The 20,211-nt window shown below is 45.2% G+C and overlaps 1 protein-coding gene across 1 annotated transcript in view; it reads right to left on the bottom strand.

The window, feature by feature from the left end:
• Positions 1-20,211, bottom strand: part of agmo (alkylglycerol monooxygenase) — a 651,239-nt gene that overhangs the window by 300,651 nt on the left and 330,377 nt on the right. Inside the window, exons 4-5 of the mRNA XM_070879980.1 lie at positions 12,113-12,216; positions 4,700-4,795 (exon numbers count right to left, since the gene is read on the bottom strand). Of these exons, the coding sequence (XP_070736081.1) occupies positions 4,700-4,795; positions 12,113-12,216 (200 nt within the window). The remainder of the gene's footprint in view (positions 1-4,699; positions 4,796-12,112; positions 12,217-20,211) is intronic.

The raw sequence follows: 20,211 nt of genomic DNA, 5'->3' as shown, positions 1-20,211 counted from the left end.
AGAGTGAGTTAAAATAGGAGACAATGCAGTGAGCCTTAGGGGGCAATTTTAACCCAACTTGGTCGGCGGGAAATGGACAGATTCAGGCCAGATGCCCATTTTAAACCCCTTCTGACTTCAATCGACATGAAGTCAATAGAGAGCAAAATTGGACAGGATGTAAAGCAGGTGGCCCACCGGATCCAGTCAGGTGAGTTAGGTTCATGTTATCCCCTGAATTTCAGTACAGTGCAGTTCAGTGAGGAGGAAGAATGTGGATCAACAGGTTTTTCTTCCTGAAGTGTGATATTGCCAGAAAACGTACTCTTATAATGGTTATCTTGTAGAATATACTACTTTACCAATCTAGTAGCAGAGCTCATTGGGAAGCTCTCAGACAAGAGACCCCACAAATCAAACTGTAGTCATTATAATAGGGGCCAAGTTTCGGCCTGAGTTGCTCCTGTTTTTTTTGAGCAACTGGTTTAGAATGAAGTATCTTAGAAATTGCAATTCTCGGCATTTAGTTTGCTCCAGTTCTAGTCAGTTAGAACAGTTTCAGTTTGGAACAGATTTTTTTTTTCAAAAGGGGGTGTGTCCGGCCACTTACACCCGTTTTGAAAGTTTAGGCAGTGAAAACTTACTCCAAACTAACTTAGAATGGAGTAAGTGTAGATTTTTGTACACTCAGAAAAATTTTGCCTATACTTAGAAAATCAGGCGTAGGTTACAAATCAGGCTTAGGGAATGGGGGGGGACGGGGGTGTGGGGGGGGTTTAAAGAGAAGTTTACAAACATTAAACACTTCAGTTTTACAAATAAAGAGCCATCATCAATAATAAATGATAAATGCATCAATAAATCAACCAATAAATCAATCAAAAAAAATTAATAAAAAATAAAAAAAATAAAAAAATCAATAAATAAAACATTTTCTACTTACCGACTGCAGCACCGGGAGCCTTCCAACAGCGTGCTGGGATGCCTCCCCCCCCCCCCCCCCCCCCCGCAGTGTGTCTCTGTCAGTGTCTCTATCTCTTTGTCTGTCTGTGTGTGTCTCTCTCACTCTCTGTCTGTCAGTGTCTGTGTTTCTAACAGCGAGGGGAGGGGGAGGAGGGGGGGTGGAGAGAGGGGGGAGAGAGGGAGGGGCAGGGGGAGGGAGGGAGGGGGAGAGAGAGAGAGAGGGAGGGGGAGAGGGAGAGGAGGGGGGAGAGGGAGAGGGGGAGAAGGGAGGGAGAGAAGGGAGGGAGGGGGAGAAGGGAGGGAGGGGGGGAGGGAGAGGGAGGGGGAGAGGAGGGGGGGAGAGGGAGAGGAGGGGGGGAGAGGGAGAGGGGGGGAGATGGAGGGGGGGGAGAAGGGAGGGAGAGAGAGGTGGAGAGAGAGAGAGGAGGGGGGGAGAGGGAGAGATGGGGGGGAGAGGGAGAGGAGGGGGGAGGGGAGAGGGAGAGGGGGAGAGAAGGGAGGGAGGGAGGGAGGGGAGAGAGGAGAGGAGAGGAAGGCTGAATGGGCCGGGCCTGGCCGGGCCCAAGACTTTGGGCAGGGCCCGCCCCCAGCACCGGATTTAAAGGTAGGTGGGTCAGGTTGGGTCGGGTCCGGGGGTCGAGTCAGGTTGGGTCCGGTCCAGGGGCGGTGGGGGGGGGAGGGGGCGGCGGGAGTGGGAGTCGAGTCAGGTCGGGTCGGGTCGGGGCGGGTCCGGTCCGGGGGTGGTGGGAGCAGGAGGCAAGTCGGGTTTGTTCCGGTCCGGTCCGGGGGCCGGGGGGGTTGTGTTCGGGTCCGGGGTCGGGGTCGGGAGTGGGGGGGGTCGGGTCCGGTCTGGAGGGGGGGGGAGCGGGGGTCGGATCCGGGATGGGGAGAGTCAGGTCGGGTCGGGAGGAAACAGGAGCTGGGCGTGGGAGGAGCAGCCTGATCCACACAACCCCAGTGAGGCCATTCGGCCAGGGCTAGGGGCTGCGTGCTTCGGGCCCCTCCCACATAGTTTTGGGCGCCTGGAGCTACTGCACATGCGCGCCCACTGTAGGTCCTGTGCAGGGACCTGGCTACGCACCCCCACAGCTCGTGCTGTGCCGCGCCCGGCTCCAGAGGACCTGCAGGGAGCCGGAGAATCGCTAAGTATTTTTTAGCCGCACTTTCGGGTGCGAAAAACAGGTGTCCAGGTCGGGGCTGCGCCGTTCTAGGTGCGGCCCGAAACTTGGGCCCGTTGTACACAGTGACTTGCACCACAGTACTGCACAGTTTTATTTCACTAAACGTATCTTGTACATATAAAAGTAGTCATCATTTATGTCTTTGTCTTTCTGGATAAAGTGACATATCTGTTTTACTTTGTTTGCAAGCATAAGCACAATGACACAAAACACGTTGAAACACATCAGTGTCGCTAAGTCACACAGACCAGGAAATTCTGATGCTTCTACCGGAAAAAATAGCCTGCTGACATTCATTGACACGGTTCACAGCTGAATAATAGCTGCTTGATCAAAGTTCTGGAGGTAACTAGTATTTGGAACACACCACAATGAGGAATTAACAGCTAAAGCAGAGAAAGGGAGGGATGAAAGTTGCAAAAGAAAACAAATCATTATCTTGTCACTTGTGCAAATGCCACTGTGACAAAAATAACAAATGGCCTTGCTACCTTTCCAAAGAAAATATATTTACCACTCATTTTTTGGGGGGAGACAGTGACCCTTGAAAGTGATGCCATGCCTGATGGGTCACAGGTAAAGCCTCTGGGATGCTGGAAAACATCATATTCGGCTTTGATGTCCTCTGTAGTTGGGACAGTTTGCCAGCACTCACGGTCACACATGAATAATGAACACTTGGTCGAGGTACCAGAGGGGAATCGCTGCCTATGGCATTGTATTTCAGTGAGGGAGATAATCCATTTAGGACAGGAGAGGTAAGAGTTTGACCGATATTTAAGTTTGGGGGGGAAAAAAGGTACTTTTGGTTCTTGGAGCACAGGAGCAGGATTAGGCCATTCAGCCCCTCGAGTCTGTTCTGTCATGGCTGATCTGTATCTTAACTCCATCCACCTGCCTTGGCATCATATCCTTTTATGCCCTTGTCTAGCAAAAATCTATCGAATAATTGAGTTACCATCGACTGCTTTTTGTGGGAGAGAGTTCCACCCATTGCGTAAAGAAGTGTTTCCTAACTTCTCTCCTGAATGGACTGGCTCTGATTTTAAAGTTATGTCCCCTTGTCCTATACTCCCCACCAACGGAGAAAGTTTCTCTCTATCTACCTTATCAACTTCCAAAATCCTAAAAACATCAATCAAATCACTATTTAACTTTCTATGTGAGAAACTTCTTCACTCAGAGAGTTGTTAACCTCTGGAATTCTCTACCACGGAAAGTTGTTGAGGCCAGTTCGTTAGATATATTCAAGAGGGAGTTAGATATGGCCCTGACGGCTAAAGGGATCAAGGTGTATGGAGAGAAAGCAGGAAAGGGGTACTGAGGTGAATGATCAGCCATGATCTTATTGAATGGTGGTGTAGGCTTGAAGGGCTGAATGGCCTACTCCTGCACCTATTTTCTATGTTTCTATAATCTAACCCTTGGAGCTGCTAACATTCTGGTGAATCTGCACTGAACTTCTTACAGGGCCAATATATCCTTTCGAAGGTGCAGTTCCGAGAACTGTACACAGTCGTCTAACCAGGGCTCTGTATAGCTGTGGTAAAAATGCCCTCTGCTCTTTATCCTGGCCCTCTAATTATAAAGGCCAATATTCCATTAGCCTTTTTGATTATTTTTTATACCTGACTACATTTTAATAACGCGTGTACCAGAACTTCCTAAATCTCTTCTCAAAGGGTTAACAGTAAATATCAGTCTCATTTTAATCTGAATGTCCTCAGTTAGGATATTCCAACTTCTGCCAAGTCACAAGTCGCAGCTGCTCCCCTCCCCCATCCTCCCAGCATCATCTGGATTATCCACACTTCAGCTGGAGTATTCTGTGATCTCACTCCCAGTTAATCACCCCCACAATTTCCGATACAAGACAACTGTGTATGTTGTCAACAGTGCACTTTGTCTTGCATACTCATTAGCTCTTTAATCTTGCAAGGATCACTTGGCACGTTTAGAGGAAAATAAAAATATAACATTTTGCAAGTTTTTAAAATCGACAAAGCAGTGATAGAAAAAATATTTTGCTCTTCAAAAAGCATTTCTTGAATTAATAAACAAAGAATAATTTACGTTAATAAGCACACAGATTTCATGGAAAATATGTGCGTCTTTTGAAAGCCTCAAAAGTTTCAATCCTCATTAAGAAGTCTATGCTACAGAACCTGTACCTATGACACGCCAAACCCTCCCAAACCCACAATCTCTACCACCGAGAAGGAAAAGAGCAGCAGGTACATGGGAACACCATCACCTCCAAGTCACACATCATCTTGACTTGGAAATATATCGCCGTTCCTTCATTGTCGCTGGGTCAAAATCCTGGAACACTCTACCTAACAGCACTGTGGGAGGACCTTCACCACAAGGACTGCAGCAGTTCAAGAAGGCAGCTCAGCACCACCTTTTGAAAGGCAATTGGGGATAGGCAATAAATGCTGGCCTTGTCAGCAACGCCCACATCTCATGAACAAATAACAAAAGACACAGCACAAGGACAAGTACAAAAAGATACCAGTTTAATAAAGACATTGATATTAAAAATACATTTATAATTAATGAAAAAAGAGTGTTACCTCTGTGTGAATCCAGAATTGATACAACAGGTTAAACTGGAGATGTACAGCAAAAACTGAGGGAGGAATGAAGAGAGCCATTGGAAGATTGAAGAACTGGAAGAAAATAAACATTGTATAAAGTCAGAGAGTTAGAAAACGTAGTTAATACTACACATCGGTACTACTCAAGCAGTTACAAGATAACATCGGTGCTCATTTTTTTGTAAACTGGTAAATCACCCGTGACGTTGCTCATTGATTGAGAATGAGGCTAGGCAAATTGTGGTAGATAAGGATGCCTGTATATGAGACATAGGGTGAGGCCAAGGCAGAGCAGGTAGCCAAATGGAGTCAAGAGCCAAAGCTGTCAGAGAGCAGGAAGCAGAAATGGAGTGAGGGAAAAGGAAATGGGCAAACGGAACCAGTTGGCAGGTACAATGGAGCAGGTACAGGGACGCTGTTCCCTGCATTTTTCCTGCAACTGTCGCGCTGCAAAAATCATGTCCATTGTGGCCCGTAAGGGACGAAATCCGCACTGCGACTCCGGGAGGAGCTCCTCGGCCACAGGGAGAAGACGGCTGAGGGGGACTCTAGCGACGACTCTAGCGACGATTGTGTCTGCACACATACAGAGGCTGAACTCCAGGACATAGTCGACGTATTTACTGAGGCGCATGAAAGCATGGGCCTTACGCTAAACATCCGTAAGACAAAGGTCCTCCACCAACCTGTCCTTGCCGCACAGCACTGCCCCCCAGTTATCAAGATCCATGGCGAGGCCCTGGACAACGTGGACCACTTCCCTTACCTGGGGAGCCTTTTATTAACAAGAGCAGACATTGACGACGAGATTCAATACCTCCCCCAGTGCACCAGTGCAGCCTTCGGCCGCCTGTGGAAAACAGTGTTTGAAGACCAGGCCCTCAAAACTGCCATGGTCTACAGGGCTGTAGTAATACATCATATTAAAAGAAAATTCATGTCTATGGGACTGAAGGATAGGTCATCGCAAATCCTAAAAATCCATCCCAAAAAATTCTCCTAGATCTAACCATAATGGCAGTTCCTCACTTAAATCTCCACAGCCAACCCAGCAAAGACATAAAACCAAAGAGGTAATTCCTAATTTATCTCCATAGTCATCATATCATCATCATCATCATAAACAGTCCCTCAGAATCGAGGAAGACTTGCTTCCACTCTAAAAATGAGTCGTTAGGTGGCAGCACAGTCCCAATACAAGAACCATAGTCCCTGTCACAGGTGGGACAGATAGTCGTTGAGGGAAAGGGTGGGTGGGACTGGTTTGCTGCATGCTCTTTCCACTGCTTGTGCTTGATTTCTGCATGCTCTCGACGATGAGACTTGAGGTACTCAGCGCCCTCCCGGATGCACTTCCTCCACTTAGGGTGGTCTTTGGCCAGGGACTCCCAGGTGTCAGAGGGGATGTTGCACTTTATCAGGGAGGCTTTGAGGGTGTCCCTGCAATGTTTCCTCTGCCCACCTTTGGCTCATTTGCCGTGAAGGAGTTCAGAGTAGAGCGCTCGCTTTGGGAGCCTCGTGTCTGGCATGCGAACGATGTGGCCTGCCTGGCTGCTTTGGGAGGAAAGAGGGAGACTTTAGAGCTTCACAGCGAGTAGGCAAACAAAAAGCAGCTGTTACCAGCCACATATTTGACCGAATTTGCCCTATAATGGAGGGAGAGGAGGAGGCATCAGCACGCTGTGGAGACTGACGCTGGCAAGAGCAGTGAGGTGGGAGAGGAACACATTGGAGGGCGCAAAAGGGCCAGGAGGTTCTCGGACGAGGCAAATGCCTCCCTCCTGCAGGAGGTCGAGTCACGCTGGGGTGATTTGACACGGGGGGGGCGTGGGAAGCCCACCCCAAAGGCCTACCAGAGGATATGGACTGAGATAGCAGAGGTGGTCTCGTCGGCGACCTACGAGGTGCCTGAGGGCAACCAATGCCGCAAACGATGGAATCACCTTGTGGAATCCGCAAGAGTAAGTATTAAATTGATTTACATGTACTTATGTATTTATATAATTTGATTTGTAACGGTCATGAGTGACTATCAGCAGATGTGAGGTCTTCCACCTTTACCGGGAATGTTTTACTTAAAGCCTGCGGTCACAGTGTACGTCTTCAGGTAAAGAATGATAATAATCATAATAATCATGATTACATCTGTCGGTTATGTGTTGTATCAGGATCTGTGACATTACCTTGCAATGATATCACGCAATGATCTCATGCCATGTCGTCCTGTCACCTTTTACAGAAGAAGCTATCGACGATGAGGTCCGTGCAGAGGCGAACGGGTGGGGGGCCACCAGTCCCCAGCAACATCACTGACATGGAGGAGTGAGTGCTCACACTCGTGGGGAAGCAGCCCCGGACAGCCACGGACGCATCTGCAGACCCTGAAGTGATGCCACGTGAGTAAAGCTTACACCATTGCATGATGTAAAGTCAATAGATGCCACATCAACTCATATCCGACCAATCATATATGATAGATGATTTCTAAAAATGTCATAGAAATAATGCTGGCCGAATGAAAATCATTGCAATCCACAATGTGATGTCTGCGATGATTTTGAGAGCGGTAGTGGTTTTGTCATGCATATGCTGTGTGTAGCGCTGGACTCACCTTCTCCTTCTCCTCTAACAACCTAATTTGTGTCTTGCAGCTCAGCCAGCAGCGCGGCCTCAGGCAAGGCTACAGAGGCCAGAAGGTGGGGGCGCGGGGCAGGAGTCGACGGACGATCCCACTACATCTGGTGCTGAGGAGCTCCGATTCTCACCCTTCAATCCGCTGCGTCTGTTCTCTATGGATGAGAATGCTGGCTTCGAGGAACCTACAGAAGCCATTCCACCCCAAGGCCATCTAGTGGTCCTCCGGTCATTCCCGCCTCCACTCTGGAGGTGCCGGCCCCAAGCACCTCTCCTCAGGGCACCCAACTTGTCCCCAGAACGGCGCCGATCCCGCGGAGGCTTCGTGGACGCGGCAAGTCTGTTCCACGAGCGCGACATGACAGCGGAGAGATGGTTCAGTTGTCCAGGAGGACTGTAGACATTGGTGACCAGCTCATCGAAGCTTTGGGGAGCATATCCCCACACCTGGCCACCATGTCCAAGTACATTCCGCACATGGTGGAGTCCCTGGATGCAATAGCCAGGAACACTGCTGTCACAGCCCTCCCAATGTTCCCAGAGTGCGGCACTCCACCCCTAGGTTCCGCACTCCACTGCGAGCACCAGATGTGAGCAAGGACCAAAATCCTGCTTCTGCATCAGAGAATGTTGCCCCCTTGGCACTCCCCCGCTCCCGTACCTGTCTAACCAACGCATCTGCCTTCATCCCCCGCAATGAAGCACTGCCTGAGGAGCTCCTCGGCCAGACGCCGTGGTGCGAGGAGGAGAAAGGATAGAGATGGGGAGAAGAAAGAGAGGGGGGAAGAAAAGTGAGGTGCATGGCTGTGTTATATCTCCATCTGGGTGTATGCAATTTGGTGCAATGTATGGGGGCTGGGGACAACGCTCCTGCTTTGCCTTTGTATTCTGTGTTGCTGGACATGTTGACCATGTGATTTATGTCAATGGTGGGAAAAGTGGGATGTGGGCAGGGGTTGGGTGTTATTGGCTGTGTTACTTATGATTTCAGACCAACGTTGGTATTAAAGTTTTGTTATTGAACATAACCTTGTTGCACGTTGTCTCAGACAGCTGGACCATTACACACTGGTGATTCCTTACCGTGAAAGGGTTAAATACAACTTATCAATCAACGTAAACTTTAACTGGCACCAAGGTGATGGGCACCATTGATGTCTGAGCTGCGCACACACAGCAGTGTGTCAGCGTTGTCACTCACATCGGCGCTCTTCCAGGCAAATCTTTCCGATATCAGCTCCTCACGTAAGAGTGGGATTTAACAAAGGGCAGCTCTGCTGCACAGGAGGGCAGGAAAAAGAGTGGGAGAGCAATAGTGAGAGAGGATTCGATTGTAAGGGGAATAGATAGGCGTTTCTGTGGCCGCAACCGAGACTCCAGGATGGTATGTTGCCTCCCTGGTGCAAAGGTCAAGGATGTTTCGGAGCGGGTGCAGGACATTCTGAAAAGGAAGGGTGAATAGCCAGTTGTCGTGGTGCATATAGGTACCAACGACATAGGTAAAAAACGGGATGAGGACCTACGAGATGAATTTAAGGAGCTAGGAGCTAAATTAAAAAGTAGGACCTCAAAAGTAGTAATCTTGGGATTGCTACCAGTGCCACGTGCTAATCAGAGTAGGAATCACAGGATAGCTCAGATGAATACGTGGCTTGAGCAGTGGTGCAGCAGGGAGGGATTCAAATTCCTGGGGCATTGGAACCGGTTCTGGGGGAGGTGGGACCAGTACAAACCAGACGGTCTGCACCTGGGCAAGACAGGAACCAATGTCCTAGGGGGAGTGTTTGCTAGTGCTGTTGGGGAGGAGTTAAACTAATATGGCAGGGGGATGGGAACCAATGCAGGGAGACAGAGGGAAACAAAATGGAGATAGAAGCAAAAGACAGAAAGGAGATGAGGGAAAGTGGAGGGCAGAGAAACCCAAGGCAAAATACACACATCTACTTTTTTTGCTAAAATTAATGAACTGAGAAACATATGCCTATTAGTGTCAATTTGTACCAAACTGTGGAAACTCAATTTCACACAATATCTTTGCAGCCAATGAACACAAAACTTTCATCCCATCTGCCTGGGCTGAATTTATAGCAAGGTTGCAGAGATGAAAAGATTGTGTTCTGACTCCATCCAGAGAAAAAGTTATGGGTCCTATTTTTCCTTTCCCTACAGAAATATAAACTTATATAAATGGAGTAGCAAATCAAAAAAGTTAATTGATTTGAAAACAGTAATTGCCACAGGGACACATTGTCAACAGTCAGCATGTGGTCTCTACAAGGAAATGGCAAGTTTTCCCATTTTGTAAAATTGGTCCGGAATTGTTTAAAAAAAAACAGTGCTCTCTGTTTCCTTGGAACGGTAATGCACAAGCCAGTCTGATAGGATTTGAATTCCCTTCTGCGATTCTGGGCACAGTCTGATCCTGATTTCAGTCCCAACATCACAAAATGGTGTTGAGTACAATCAGGGTGCTTCCCCAAAGAGAGAAAGGGAAAAAGTGTTCAGTCTTACAGTCAACTTAAACATGACATCGACAGATGCCTTGCAGAAAGTTGCCTATTTAATGGTGCATGGGGTAAGGGCAAACTAAAGAAAGAATGGCAAGAATTTCCCTTTTTAACAAATAAAGGAGATTTTGTTGGTGGACTTTTTAAATGGACCATAATTTGCAGTCAACTGCGAACCAAAAGCATTCATCACTGGCCCCGAAAGATCTCACTATATCTGTGGCGAGAATTCTGAATTTTCCGACACATACTTGAAATCAATGGACGTTAATGAGGATTCCCAGTGAAGAGCTGATATTACATCAAAAAGCTGTCTAAGCAGCCAATCAGACGCCAAATTCTCACAGACAGCAAGCCAGGGAGTGGGTAAGCTCCTTTCTTCTAACTTTAAAAACATTTTAGAGATCAAATCAAAGATTGGGGCTATCACATGGGGAAAAGGCAAACCTGAAATAAAGATGAACAAACTAAGAAAAATTATTTTTTTTCAAAGTTTCTTAAACATCTTAATTTTTATTACAACGGATACATTTGACACACCAAAAAATGTAAATACATTTTTTAGGGCCATAACCTTTGTTTAACAGTCAATATTCTGTTAAAACCCCAGTTACATCTAATTCAAAAGGGTCTAACTTTTAGTGAGGAATTTAACAGCGGTATTACCGTGCAAGAGCCAAAGTTTCCTCAGTTTCCATGAATTGGGGGATTGCACTGACTGCCAAGGGTAGGGAGCACAGTGCAGCATGTCGAGGAGCAGTGAATGACAGACCCCAACTTCAGGATTTCTATGTTAGGCTGTGCATGCGCTAAATCTTGAAGTTGCGGTCAGTTTCAAAAGGCGAAATGACAGCGAACACTGCCAGTTCACCATCATCAGGACCGGAAATTCCAGGCCATTCTGCTTTCGCCATGATCTGGAAAGGAAAGGAGCACAGTTGGTTGCTCATTGTGCAGGTAACCTCTTCCCCCTCCAAAACGATGTTGAGATACAATATAGCACAGAAAGTTACAACAGAAATTGGGAGCTCCAGCAACCATGTGCAATCAAAGCTGCATTTATAGCTTATCCAAATATTTACATTTATACTGCAGTATGAAATACAAAATATACTTCAGTGCACCACTGTGGACTTTACAGCAATGCAAAATATAATCATTCAAATAGATCCACTGAGCGCAATTAGTTATGCTTACAAGATATAACTAGTGCTGTAAGTATACAAGAGACTGTGGGGCCGAAATTCAGTAGCGCAAGAAAGCTGGTGCACCTACGATTTTTTTAATGTTCTTACTGCAGGGATCCATGATGCGGTCGGATGATCGGTTTTCAGGACTTTAACATTTTTTCAAAGTTCCAAAGGAAATCGGTCATAGTGGGGGCGGGAGATAGTCAGGACGTCAGGCTGAGGGGCTGAATTTGGGTCAGGACCGGGACTCCGCCGCTGTCAATCAGTGGCGGAGTCCCGGTGACATCACAGCGCATGTACGTCACCACGCTCTCTCCCCTCCGTTAAAGGGGAGAGAATCTGTCAGTTTTTATCTTCGGCCACTGGGCCACCAGGGAAGGTTTCGGTCAGGCCAGCGGCCTGGCACCCAAGAGGGGGTACCAGGCTGCCTGTTGGCAACCCGGCCGAACCAGTGGGCACTATCATGCCGGCCGATCAGGAAGTTGGCCGGAAAAAATAAATACATGGTGGCTGTGGCAGTGGGCCTTCCCCTTGAAGGGCCGCAGTGCTGCCGGGCCGCACAGTCAACAAAAGGTGCACCGACAGAGAAAGCTGTCGGGGCACCGTGCGGCGGGGCTACGATTTTTCAAACTGAATTTCGGCCGGTGCATTTTTAAAGTGAGGGGAAGCGACGGTGTGCATTCTGATGACGCGCTTGCAGCGGTCATCAGCATCGGGCGGTATCAGGTCCAGGACAAAAAATCCCCAATCTGAATTTGGGTCAGGTCAGTCAGTTGACCACAAAACGGCGGCCACGGGATTCCAAAGCATGACCGCTGCAAACGGACAGTAATGGGTCTTTCTGAGACCCTGAATTTCGGCCCCTGCACTTCAAGAGGGTTCACAAGTGAATGCACTTGGCAGACAGCGTCCTGGAAAATCTGGACTGGCTGCAGCATAGGATTAACAAATTCTTTACACTTTTCAATTGAGCGAATAGGCCACCTGTTTCAGCAGTCAATAATGACAGTGGGATTTGCTCCTCATACTTCTAATACGATATTTCACAAATGACTTACCCAGGAAGAGTATTTCTGTAATACTGACTGCCGGAGAGCTGTCGACAGATTGTAGTCTTCAGAGCTGTGATGGACTTGGTGGGCTGCCCACATAATATTCACTTCTGCAACACAAAGGGAAAAAATATCACAAAAGTGCATTGTGCAGAGAAACACATTGTTCCTTTGCATAACTAAGTTGAAGAGGAAGTGTCACCATTTTAAGAGGCAAAATGTTATGAGACTGTTGCGTAATTCTCTTGCTGACATACTCTACCTTCACCTACAATTTGTAAGAAATCTGGCCTCACTCAGGACTTTCCCCAAAAACACAGCTGAGAATGAAGCAGGCTGTAATTCCAAAGCACTACTAAGGAAGAAGGAGCATCAGAAATATGTATTATAGGCTGCATCACTGTATATTGCAGATATATTGGAGCCTCTATAGTCTCCCTGGATTTTGGCATTATTCTTGTTTTGTTCGTTTAATTCTTAGCAATATTTTTAAATTTAATTATTATGCAAGGTCTCAGGTTGTAGTTCAATTAAATTACATGGGTCTAGAATTTGCAGTACTAATAACAATGAGACTGTCTACACTCACTGTTATTATGGGGCAAGTCGGAGAGCAAGTTCTGGCGTCTGCACATTTACAATTAAATGTGGAAACCTGAAAGTTGCTGTCAGAAATAACCTGCTCCTCCACAGGATGCTCTGTTGCAGTTCTCGCAGATGAAACCAATTAGAAATCACTGATTTGTCATCAACTTCAACTAATTACAAACTATTCTTGCTGTAAGGACCAATTAAAAAGTTACAAAAGCAAAATTAAAAAGTTAAGCCTTGTTCAATCAGAAATAACTGAGTTTTTAAACAGTGTACTAAGTCATAATTAGAATTGAACAACCTCTCTGGCCCTGAAAAACAAAATTTTACAAGTGTAGAGTCTCATTCTCTCTGAAGAACATTTAAAAATTGCACGTTCAAAAAAAATTATAGTTTGTGTTCTGATATTTGCGTTTCTTCCTTAACCCCATGTGCATGTCCCAATTATTATTTTGTTTTCTGTACAATGATTTAAATGCGATTTATATTCCTTGCTTTGCCATCCATGAGAATTCTTCAATCTGATCGGCTAATCAGCTGGCCTGCTGCTGGACACCACAGATCCGCTTTGGAAGCTGCTAAATTCAAAGTGACGTTGGAACAGAGGAAGCCTGCTTTCTAGAGGCTACCAAAACTTTGTGGGCAGCTTATTTTGCGGTCAGCAGTGACCGCCGTTTCTTCACTACTGACCGCAAAGTCCTGACTTTGCCCATATACATACAATGAACATTTTACATAATTCTGCTTTTCTGCTGAATTGTTCCGCCACTCATTGAGATGATGGAGATTTAAACACTTCTTCACTTTGTCACCTAGTATCAGCATCTAACGCTCCCAGGATCAAGTATAGTTTGGGTCAAGTGCAGAGTAACACATCCTTTACTCTATTACAACAACATAGCTTATCCTTAACCTTTAAAGATGATTCTCTATTGGACCTGTATGATTTTTCCACTTCCCACATCAGTCATCCTTGTGACGTCTCAGAGTAATATAGCCAATTTTAATCGAGATTTTAGGCAAATGGTCACTGGCAAATGGAAACTACTAGCAACTGGAATGCAAGTTTCAAAACTTAATTACATATAACCCTTACAACCAAGAGAGAGAGAGAGAAAGAGAAAATGCATTCATCCCACCAATCTGGAAAGTATTCAAACACAGATCCCAGAAAGGGTATTCTTGCCTTAGAGGGATTGCAACGTAGGTTGACTGGACTGATTCCTGGGATGAGGGGATTGTCCTATGGGGAGAGATTGAGTAGACTAAACCCATATTCTCTAGAGTTTAGAAGAATGAGAGGTGATCTCATTGAAACATCTCTGTCTTGAATATACTCAATGACTGAGCATCCACAGCCTTCTGGGGTAGAGAATTCCAGAAGCACAACCTTTTGAATGAAGAAATTTTTCATCTTATTTACATAAGAACATAAGAAATAGGAGCAGGAGTAGGCCATACGGCCCCTCGAGCCTGCTCCGCCACTTAATACGATAATGGCTGATCCGATCATGGACTCAGGTCCACTTCTCTGCCCACTCCCCATAACCCCTTATTCCCTTATCGTTTAAGAAACTGTCTATTTCTGTCTTAAATTTATTCAATGTCCCAACTTACACAACTCTCTGTGGCAGCGAATTCCACAGATTTACAACCCTCAGAGAAGAAATTTCTCCTCATCTCAGTTTTAAATGGGCAGCCCCTTATTCTAAGATTATGCCCTCCAGTTCTAGTCTCCCCTATGTGGAAACATCCTCTCTGCATCCGCCTTGTCAAGCCCCCTCATAATCTTATATGTTTCGATAAGATCACCTCTCATTCTTCTGAATTCCAATGAGTAGAGGTCCAACCTACTCAACCTTTCCTCATAAGTCAACCCCCTCATCTCCGGAATCAACCGAATGAACCTTCTCTGAACTGCCTCCAAAGCAAGTATATCCTTTCGTAAATATGGAAACCAAAACTGCATGCAGTATTCCAGGTGTGGTCTCACCAATACCTTGTATAACTGTAGCAAGACTTCCCTGCTTTTATACTCCATCCCCTTTGCAATAAAGGCTAAAATTCCATTGGCCTTCCCGATCACCTGCTGTTTCATGCACAAGTACCCCCAGGTCCCGCTGTACTGCAGCACTTTGCAATCTTTTTCCATTTAAATAATAACTTGCTCTTTTATTTTTTCTGCCAAAGTGCATGACCTCACACTTTCCAACATTATACTCCATCTGCCAAATTTTTGCCCACTCACTTAGCTTGTCTATGTGCTTTTGCAGATTTTTGTGTCCTCCTCACACATTGCTTTTCCTCCCATCTTTGTATCGTCAGCAAACTTGGCTACATTACACTTGGTCCCTTCTTCCAAGTCGTTAATGTAGATTGTAAATAGTTGGGGTCCCAGCACTGATCCTGCGGCACCCCACTAGTTACTGATTGCCACCCAGAGAATGAACCATTTATCCCGACTCTTTGTTTTCTGTTAGTTATCCAATCCTCTATCCATGCTAATATATTACCCCCAATCCCGTGAACTTTTATCTTGTGCAGTAACCTTTTACGTGGCAGCTTGTCAAGTGCCTTCTGATAGTCCACATACACCACAACCACTGGTTCTTCTTTATCCACCCTGTTCGTTACATTCTCAAAGAATTCCAGCAAATTTGTCAAACATGACTTCCCCTTCATAAATCCATGCTGACTCTGCCTGACCAAATTTTTTTTTTCCAAATGTCCTGCTACTGCTTCTTTAATAATGGACTCCAACATTTTCCCAACCACAGATGTTAGGCTAACTCGTCTATAGTTTCCTGCTTTTTGTCTGCCTCCTTTTTTAAATAACGGCGTTACATTTGCAGTTTTCCAATCTGCTGGGACCTCCCCAGAATCCAGGGAATTTTGGTAAATTAAAACTAATGCAGCCACAATCTCTGCCGCTACTTTTCTTAAGACCCTAAGATGCAAGCCATCAGGTCCAAGGGATTTATCCGCCTTTAGTCCCATTATCTTACTGAGTACCACCTCCTTAGTGATTGCGATTGTGTTAAGTTCCTCACCCCCTATAGCCCTTTGACTAGCCACTGTTGGAATATTGTTAAGTTTCCTCTACTGTAAAGACTGATACAAAATATTTGTTCAGAGTTTCTGCCATCTCCATGTTCCCCATTACTAATTCCCCGGTCTTGTCCTCTAAGGGACCAACATTTACTTTAGCCACTCTTTTCCTTTTTATATACCTATAGAAACTCTTGCTATCTGTTTTTATATTTCGTGCTAGTTTACTTTCATAGTCTATCTTCCCTTTCTTAATCATTTTTTAAGTCATTCTTTGCTGGCTTTTAAAAGCTTCCCAATCTTCTGTTCTCCCAGTAGTTTTGGCCACTTTGTATGCCCTTGTTTTTGATTAGATACCATCCTTTATTTCTTTAATTAGCCACAGATGGCTATCTTTTCTTTTACATCCTTTGCTCCTCACTGAAATATATTTTTCTTGAGAGTTGTGAAATATCTCCTTAAATGATCACCACTGTTCATCAACCGTCCTACACTTTAATCTATTTTCCCAATCCACTTTAGCCAACTCTGCCCTCATACCTTGATAGTCTCCTTTATTTAAGTTTAGTATGCTGGTTTGAGATCCAACTTTCTCACCCTCCATCTGAATTTGAAATTCATTCATGCTATTTATAAGAACATAAACATAAGAATTAGGAACAGGACTTGGCCATCTAGCCCCTCGAGCCTGCTCCGCCACTCAACAAGATCATGGCTGATCTGGCTGTGGACTCAGCTCCACTTACCCGCCTGCTCCCCATAACCCTTAATTCCCTTATTGGTTAAAAATCTATCTATCTGCGATATGAATACATTCAATGAGCTAGCCTCAACTGCTTCCTAGGCAGAGAATTCCACAGATTCACAACCCTCTGGGAGAAGAAATTCCTTCTCAACTCAGTTTTAAATTGGCTCCCCCGTATTTTGAGGCTGTGCCCCTAGTTCTAGTCTCCCCGACCAGTGGAAATAACCTCTCTGCCTCTATCTTGTCTATCCCTTTCATTATTTTAAATGTTTCTAGAAGATTACCCCTCATCCTTCTGAACTCCAACGAGTGAAGACCCAGTCTACTCAATCTATCATCATAAGGTAACCCTCTCATCTCCGGAATCAGCCTAGTGAATCGTCTCTGCACCCCCTCCAAAGCTAGTATATCCTTCCTTAAGTAAGATGACCAAAACTGCACGCAGTACTCCAGGTGCGGCCTCACCAATACCCTGTACAGTTGCAGCAGGACCTCCCTGCTTTTGTACTCCATCCCTCTCGCAATGAAGGCCAACATTCCATTAGCCTTCCTGATTACCTGCTGCACCTGCAAGCTAACTTTTTGGGATTCATGCACAAGGACCCCCAGGTCCCTCTGCACCGCAGCATGTTGTAATTTCTCCCCATTCAAATAATATTCCTTTTACTGTTTTTTTTCCAAGGTGGATGACCTCACATTTTCCAACATTGTATTCCATCTGCCAAACCTTAGCCCATTCGCTTAACCTATCTAAATCTCTTTGCAGCCTCTCTGTGTCCTCTATACAACCCGCTTTCCCAATAATCTTTGTGTCATCTGCAAATTTTGTTACACTACACTCTGTCCCCTCTTCCAGGTCATCTATGTATATTGTAAACAGTTGTGGTCCCAGCACCGATTCTAAATGGCCGACCCCTTATACTGAAATGGTGACCCCTAGTTCTAGACTCCCCAGCCAGGAAAATCATCCTCCCTGCCCAGTCAAATTCCTTAAGAATTTTTATGTTTCAATGAGATCACCTCTCATTCTTCAAAACTCGAGGGTATATAGGTATCGACTACTCAATCTCTCCTCATAGGACAGTCCCCCCAGATCGTAAATAGATGTGGTCCAAGCACTGATTCTTGCGGTACCCAACTTCTTGCAGTCTACCAACCCAAAAATGAACTGTTTATTCATATTCTGTTTTCATTCTGTTAACCAATCTTCAATCCATGCTAGTATATTACCCCCAATCCCATGAGCCCTAATTTTGTGTAATAGCCTCTTGTGTGGCACCTTAATGAATGCTTTTTGAAAATCTAACTACACTACATCCACTAGTTCTCCCTTATCGAGCCTGCAAGTTACATCCTCAAAAACTCTGAACAGATTTGTCAAACACGATTTCCCTTTCATAAATCCGTGTTGATTAAACACGATTTCCTTTTTATAAATCCGTGTTGATTCTACCCAATCATATTATGACTTTCTAAGTGCCCTGTTACACGTCCCAAAGAATAGATTATTTTTCCTACTACTGATGTCAGACTAACTGGCTTTTTGTTCCCTGTTTTCTCTCTCCCTCCTTTCTTGAATATCAGGGTTACATTTGCTACATCCAATCCACGGGGATTGTTCTAAAATCTAGGGAATTCTGGAAGATCAGAACCAATCTCTGTAGCCAACTCTTTAAAACCTAGGATGGAGACCATCAGGTCCAGGGTATCTGTTGGATACTAAGGGAATCAAGGGATATGGGGATAGTAGTGGAGCAGGCTTGAAGGGCAGAATAGCCTACTCCTGCTCCTAATTCTTATATTCTTATGTCCCCTGGTTCTGGACTTCCCCAACATTGGGAACATTCTTCCTGCATCTAACATGTCCAGTCCCGTCAGAATTTTATATGTTTGTATGAGATCCTCTCTCATTCATCTAAACTCCAGTGAATACAGGCCCAGTCGATCCAGTCTCTCCTCATATGTCAGTCACGCCATCCCTGGAATCAGTCTGGTGAACCTTCGCTGTGGTCCCTCAATAGCAAGAATGTCCTTCCGCAGATTAGGAAACCAAAACTGAACACAATATTCCAGGTGAGGCCTCACCAAGGCCCTGTACAACCTCCCTGCTCCTATACTCAAATCCCCTAGCTATGAAGGCTAACATACCATTTGTCTTCTTCACTGCCTGCTGTACCTGCATGCCAACTTTCAATGACTGATGCACCATGACACCCAGGTCTCGTTGCACATCACATTTTCCTAATCTGCCGCCATTCAGATAATATTCTGTTTTCGTGTTTTTGCCACCAAAGTGGATAACCTCACATTTTTCCACATTATACTGCATTTGCCCACTCACCTAACCTGTCCAAGTCATCCTGCAGCCTCTTAGCATCCTCCTCACAGCTTATACCGCCACCCAGTTTCATGTCATTTGCAAACTTGGAGATATTACACTCAATTCCTTCATCTAAAACATTGATGTATATTGTAAATAGCTGGGGTCCCAGCACTGAGCCCTGCGGCACCCCATTAGTCACTGCCTGCCATTCTGAAAAGGACCTGTTAATCTCGACTCTCTGCTTCCTGTCTGCCAACCAATTCTCTATCCACATCAGTACATTACCCCCAATACCATGTGCTTTAATTTTGCACATCAATCTCTCGTATGGGACTTTGCCAAAAGCCTTTTGAAAGTCCAAATACACCACATCCACTGGTTCTCCCTTGTCCACTCTAGTTACATCCTCAAAAAATTCCAGAAGATTTGTCAAGCATGATTTCCCTTTCATAAAGCCATGCTGACTTGGACCGATCCTGTCACTGCTTTCCAAATGCGCTGCTATTTCATCTTTAATAATTGATTTCAACATTTTCCCCACTACTGATGTCAGGCTAACTGGTCTATAATTACCCGTTTTCTCTCTCCCTCCTTTTTTTAAAAAGTGTTGTTACATTAGCTACCCTCCAATCCATAGGAACTGATCCAGAGTCGATAGACTGTTGGAAAATGATCACCAATGTATCCACTATTTCTCGGGCCACTTCCTTAAGTACTCTGGGATGCAGACTATCAGGCCCCGGGAATTTATCGGCCTTCAATCCCATCAATTTCCTTAACACAATTTCCTGACTAATAAGGATTTCCTTCAGTTCCTCCTTCTCACTAGACTCTCGGTCCCCTAGTATTTCCGGAAGGTTATTTGTGTCTTCCTTCATGAAGACAGAACCAAAGTATTTGTTCAACTGGTCTGCCATTTCTTTGTTCCCCATTAGAAATTCACCTGATTCTGACTGCAAGGGATCTATGTTAGTGTTCACTAATCTTTTTCTCTTCACATATCCATAGAAACTTTTACAGTCAGTTTTTATGTTCCCGGCAAGCTTCCCCTCATACTCCATTTTCCCCCTCCTAATTAAACCGTTTGTTCTCCTCTGCTGAATTCTAAATTTCTCCCAGTCCTCAGGTTTGTTGCTTTTTCTGGCCAATTTATATGCCTCTTCCTTGGATTGAACACTATTCTTAATTTCCCTTGTTAGCCACGGTTGAGCCACCTTCCCCGTTTTATTTTTACTCCAGACAGGGATGTACAATTGTTGAAGTTTACCCATGTGATCTTTAAATGTTTGCCATTGCCTATCCACTGTCAACTCTTTAGGTATCATTCGCCAGTCTTCTTTCTAAATGAAGATTTATCCTGTCCCTCAGAATTTTGTCTAATAAGTTGTCCACTGCTGA

This window comes from Pristiophorus japonicus, chromosome 5, assembly GCF_044704955.1.
Source record: "Pristiophorus japonicus isolate sPriJap1 chromosome 5, sPriJap1.hap1, whole genome shotgun sequence".
In the NCBI taxonomy this organism is placed as follows: Eukaryota; Metazoa; Chordata; class Chondrichthyes; family Pristiophoridae; genus Pristiophorus; species Pristiophorus japonicus.
The sequence above is the reverse complement of the archived record's forward strand: the minus strand, read 5'-3'. Positions and strand labels throughout refer to the sequence as shown.